This window comes from Somniosus microcephalus, chromosome 7 (assembly GCF_052327205.1).
Source record: "Somniosus microcephalus isolate GS21.2 chromosome 7, FLI_Smic_1.0, whole genome shotgun sequence".
NCBI lineage: Eukaryota > Metazoa > Chordata > Chondrichthyes > Squaliformes > Somniosidae > Somniosus > Somniosus microcephalus.
The window spans coordinates 249,455,587-249,461,586 of NC_140993.1; the positions used below are offsets into that span (position 1 = coordinate 249,455,587).

General features: G+C 43.1%; 1 protein-coding gene across 1 annotated transcript in view; it reads left to right on the forward strand.

Annotated features, from left to right (window-relative positions):
• The window catches only part of LOC147115217 (uncharacterized), a 64,073-nt gene extending 59,454 nt beyond the window's left edge, over nucleotides 1-4,619 (forward strand). The window contains exons 7-8 of the mRNA XM_085992137.1: nucleotides 1,521-1,605; nucleotides 4,091-4,619. Coding sequence (XP_085848263.1) covers nucleotides 1,521-1,605; nucleotides 4,091-4,136 — 131 coding nt within the window. The 3' untranslated portion in view covers nucleotides 4,137-4,619. The remainder of the gene's footprint in view (nucleotides 1-1,520; nucleotides 1,606-4,090) is intronic.
• Nucleotides 4,620-6,000: the final 1,381 nt, after the last annotated feature.

The following is a 6,000-nucleotide window of genomic DNA, read 5'->3' on the forward strand; positions in this document are numbered from 1 at the left end:
AAGTTAAGGGATAGAGTGCTCAATGAGCTTCATGAGGGTCATCTGGGAGGGGTAAAAATGAAAAGCCTAGCCAGGGCTTATGTGTGGTGGCCAGGAATCGATAAACAAATTGAGGACCTGACCAAGAGCTGCTCAGGATGCCAGAAAGTCCAAAATGCACCACCACAGGGCCCTCTACACCCATGGGAGTGGCCCTCATCTCCATGGCAACGGGTGCATATTGATTTTGCTGGTCCATTCATGGACTCAATGTTTTAAATAGCCGTGGATGCGCTTTCGAAATGGCCTGAGGTCATCAAAATGTCCTCCACCACCACGGAGAAAACTATTGCAGTCCTACGGACCATTTTTGCCAGGAATGACTTGCCAGAACAGATTTGCTCCGACAACGGACCACAGTTTGTGTCCGAAGAGTTCCGGAGGTTCTTGAAAAAGAATGGGGTAAGGCATTACACATCCGCCCCGTATCATCCAGCCACAAATGGATTGGCTGAGAGGTTCGTACAAACCTTTAAGAAGGCAATAAAGGCTATGTACAATGACAACATTCCACTGCAGCACAAGGTGGACAATTTCCTGTTCGCCTACCGGAATGCGACACATGCAGTCACCAACCAGGCCCCAGCCATGATGTTCTTTAACCGAAGGTTAAGATCTCGCCTGGATTTGCTCAGACCAAATGTACAAAGAGATGTTGAGAGTAAGCAATTCCAGCACATCCATGAGAAGCCAACAAGGAGCTTCAATGTAGGGCAACCAGTCTTGGCCCGCGACTACCGAACAGAAAAATGGCGGTCAGGAACGATATGCACATGGCAGGGCCCACTAATGTACACAGTGGACATTGGGGAGAGCATTGTGAGATGCCATGCTGACCAGATCCTAGAGTCACAGGAACAAGTCAACCCCATGCCTCGCCCATACGTACCTGGTGATGAACCCGACGTACAGGTCGCATCTACCCCAGAAACAGTAGCATCGGAAGCTGATGAACCAACCGACGACAGGGGGCCAGAATCGCCTCCGCACCAAGAGCAAGACACTCGGGGAAGGCGCTATCCAGAAAGGATCAGGAAGCCTCCCCAAAGACTGAATATATAAATAGACTATTTTCAGCTAATGCTGCATGTTAAAAGTGTTAATTGTAATTAGTTTGATATTTAATTGTTAAATGAGTGTTATGGTACTGTTAATCTAAAAGGGGAGGAATTGTAATGTATATACCTTTAAGGGGGGAACTATCTTTTACAGCTCATGTATACTGCAGTACCAGCAGTGACCACACCTGTATATAGCACTGAGTAATAATCTGTACAGATCAGTTCCCGTGTGAGCCACGTTGAGTAAACACCTGTTGTACCGTTTCTCCTGCAGTCTGTGTCTTATTATACACAGACACAACAGGCGGGGGGCTACCTGAAATGGCACATGTCCTGGCGAACCAAATAGGAAAGAAAAATATATATTAGATGGATAATAAATGCTACAAAAATACTAAATGGAAGCAAAATGTGTTTCAGATTATGGCGCTACTAGCAATTTGTCTGACGTTGAAGATCGAACCATGCCATTATTGAAGTTAATCAAGCGGAGGTTCACTCACAGGTACGTAATATTTAGTAAATAAGGATATAAACACAAAATAAGGAATTTTCCTCTGAATTCGCTTGAACAAATAAGCTAGTATACTGTATTACCCACATTACATTGGTTGAAAAGTATACCAGCATGGCACCAAGCATATTTAACACACCTTGAAGATAATTTTCGCCTTCACTGCTTGGGCTGTAAACTAGTAGAGTGGATCACCTGTCCATTATAGAACCCACCCAATTTTCACTTCCACTGATTCCTTTGCTGTTTGTGGGATCTTATTTTGTGCAAAGTGACTGTTGTGTTCACCTACATAATAACAGTAATTAAACATAGAATATATAGCACAGAAACAGGCCATTTGGCCCAATCAGTCTATGCCAGCGTTTATGCTCCACTCGAGCCTCCTCCCATCCTTCCTCATCTATCTCTATCAGCATAACCCTCTATTCCCTTCTCCCTCATATGCTTATCGAACTTCCCTTAAATACATCTATACTATTCGCCTCAACTACTCCCTGTGGTAGTGAGTTCCACATTCTCACCACTCACTGGGTATTCTCTACCCCAGAGGGCTATAGATGCTCATTCAATGAGTATATTCAAGTCTGAGATCGATAGATTTTGGGCACTAAAGGGCACGGTGATAGAGCGGGAAAGTGGAGTTGATGTACAAGTTCAGCCATGATCTTATTGAATGGCGGAGCAGGCTCAAGGGGCTGTATGACCTACTCCTGCTCCTATTCCTTATGTTCTTAAAGTCTCTTCTGAATTTTGTATTTGATTTCTTGGTGGCTACCTTATACTGAAGACCTCTAGTTTTGCTCTTCCCCACAAGTGGAAACTTCTCTCTCTGTCTACTCTACGAAAACCTTACATAATTTTAAAGACCTCTATTGGGTCACCCCTCAGCCTTCTCTTTTCAAGATAAGAGACCCAGCCTGTTCATCCTTTCCTGATAGGTTATAGCCTTGCAGTTCTAGGATCATCCATGTAAATCTTTTTTGTCCCCTCTCCAGTGCCTCTATATCCTTTTTATAATATGTCCTCTCACTTGCAGTGTACCAAGTCCTCTTCCATATATCCAATACATTGTTAACCTGTTGACTGAAAACTAGGCCCACCCATGCCCATATAGTTGCCATTTTTGTCTTTCATAATCATCTTGCATCAGGTGGGTTAGGAGAATATCATCTTTTTTCAAGGTTTATGAAGGCGCCCTGGAAACTGAAACCAAATAAACCCTACTCCATCATTCTAAACTGAAATCTCAAGTTGGTCTTATGCAGGTTGATGTACCCTCTTTTTGAGCCACTTAGCAGTTGTAAGCTGAAATTCTTGTACTGCAAGACTGCATTAAGCATGTAAGGTTAATGTGATCCAAGCAATGATCATCAATTGGACTTGTCTGATTTGAGTGGCATTTTGAATACAATTGAGATCCTCCCATAAGTTGTTGCCCACTTTCATTTGGATCACCAAATTATGATATCTTCCTTTTATCCTCCCTCTTACAACTCAGTTGGAGGATCAGTTCCATTGCATGGTTGTCTACAGAGTTCTAATATATTACGTGGGCTGTCCTCAATCCTTCTGCCAATTCTTTCAATTGTTTATTGTTTTATTACATTGGTTTTACTCTGCTCCAACTCCAAATAGCAGCTTGCTAAGTGGCTTAGAGAAGCCAATCTTCACTTTTCATAAGCGTGTCATGAGGCAGATGTCCATTGATATTATGCATTATATAGTGACAGTATATGCAATGGAGAAACCTGAAGCATTCCACATCCTTTCACTAAACACTATGGCCTAGATTTTGCGGTTGTAATGACGGTGAAATTGTCAGCGTTTGCCGTCATTACTCTGTGAAACTGACATCAACTTCTGGCGTCCGCACAGGCACAGTTAAATGCGGAAATCCAGAGGTCCTTTTACATTGCCAGGAGCAGCATAGCGCCATGCATCAAAATACATCTTCAAAGATCATGTCTTATGTGACTTGAATTCTAGAGAACATAATCTTGTGCTCATTCACTTCTCCGTGTGTGGAGGATGCCTTCTTGCAAGAATGAAGACGACCCTACACAATGCGATGCAATTTCATATTGCATTGACACAAAACTTTAGTACAGCTGAGGAGTGAAGTTGTTGAATGGGTGGCACATCGCATTTTGGCAAGCAGTGTGAGAGTACTTCAAGGAGTCTCTCACCTTGTTGGCAGTCAAACTTTTAACATTTTATTTTTAAATGTTTAACTGACATTTGTATTTCAAGTAAGGTCCACTTGCCTGACTAGAGTGTGATACAGAGCCAGCAATGCAACTTAGAGCTGCTGGGTCTTCATTGATCTCAGCAGGTACCAGTCTCAAACCTTTTTGTCTAAAAGCAACTCAATAGACTGCAACTTAGGTAACATTGAGTCACAAAAGTGTGGATTTAGTACAACTGCTAATTTTCATTAACTTTCTTATCTACACCTATGTCCATTTATCTTCAGGTCCACCCAAGATAATGAAGAAGGTGTGGAACATAATAAAGTATGATACAAAGGAAAGGAACAAAAATCAGTTCGAAAAATTCTTAATATTATCACTTCTGTAATATTAAAGGTGTAGTTCCCCATAATTATATTTTTCCATGTGGAGGTAGGAGTTAAGCCTACCTGTGAGAAAATGCAGTTTCCCACATGATCCATTTTAAAGATATGCAATGTTTTCCAGAAGGAGTTATAATATTTGGGCACCTGTGGCTTTGACCTCCATTCATCACACTTGGTTACTAAATTTGCAAAGCCAGGGAACTGGGACAAGTAGCAAGAGAGGAACATTTGAGTACATAAATGGTGTGCTTCCCAATATCAGTACTGATGTAGAGTATTACTTTATTTTAAAAATAGATCATGTGGGGAATCAAATATTTTAATGTGTAGATAAAGTTATTTATGGAATTTTACAATATTAAAGGGTTCCCCATTGTATTTTTTGTTGCATGTAAATACTATAGTAAAGTATATTTGTGAAAGCTGATATGTTTATCAATTAATCATATTGCATTGTTGGCGATGACAATGTAAACATTTGGATGACTGTTAATACTTGATTTTCATTTTTCATTTTTGTATCATTAATTGCTTGAGGTGTTTGTGGAGCTGCTGCTTTTGAAGGTGGCATGATTATTGGAAGCTTGAACATTGCTAGTGCTTTGGAAAGCTGCATCATAACTGCAGTGCCAGTTTGTGACTGGGTGGATATCTTTACGATGCAGCTATGTCCGAGCCACCTCTCAAGTTGCACCAATGGCAGCCCTCTAATCTTGCTTTTATGTTTCTATTGATATCATGAGCAATATCCAATTACAAACCAAAGATTCACAAGACACTGAGACAAGCAAAACTATACCTACCACATCTGCTGCTTCCTCTTCTTGCTAGATCATGGAATCTATAAGTATCAGTATGTAGGAATGGTCAAATTCCTATCTAGAGATTGAGTTCGACGCAGGCAATCAATCAAAAAGGGTTTTAATGTCAAACTAACGAGTTTAAACAGATTGATGCAAGAGAACTAGGAATACAGGTCTTAACAGGTCGGAGGCTCCACGAGGACTGCCAGGGCGGTCCCGTGGATGGCGTCATGACGTCATCACGTTTTTCCCACGTTTGGGTGATCACGTGATTAACGGCATGACGTCATCGCGTTTGCCCGCGCTCTTAAAGGGACCGCGCACTGTACATGCAAACAGTATATACAATGGTACAGATTTAGTCTGTAGCTAACACATCGTTAAAGGGAATTATGTACAGTTGTTCAGAGTCCCTCAGTGGCTCTGCCACATGCGCCCCCCCAGAATTGTCTTTAACGGAAAAAGTCAAATGGTGAGGGGGTCTGACAAGCCTGTCAGAACGACTCCTGTATTCCCGAAGCGGAAGCTGTTGGACGACGGGCGGTCTGGCGGGTGGTTGCACTTGTTCTGGCGTGACGACGGTGGGCAGCCGACCTCGTCTCAGTGGCTGTGCAGTCTTGACGGGACGGTCAAGGTCCAGATGTGCTGGCTTCAAACGGTCGACCGAAATGTAGTCCGGTTTACCACCGACATCCACCTTGAAGGTTTAGTCTCCTGCCTCTAACACGCGGAAAGGACCAGTGTATGGGGCCTTGAGCGGATCCCGGTGAGCATCGTGGCGGATGAACACGTAGTCGGCTTGTTTCAGCTCCGCTGGAACGTGAGAGCCCTGAAACCCGTGATGCGATGTGGGAACCGGCGCAAAACATCTGGCTGCTTCCTGGTGGCTGATAAGCTGGCATGAGGCAGACCATGGCTCCGTTGGTGTTGGCAGGAAATCCCCTGGCACTCGCAGCGGCTGACCATAAACGAGCTCTGCCGCGGAAGAGTGAAGATCTTCCTTTG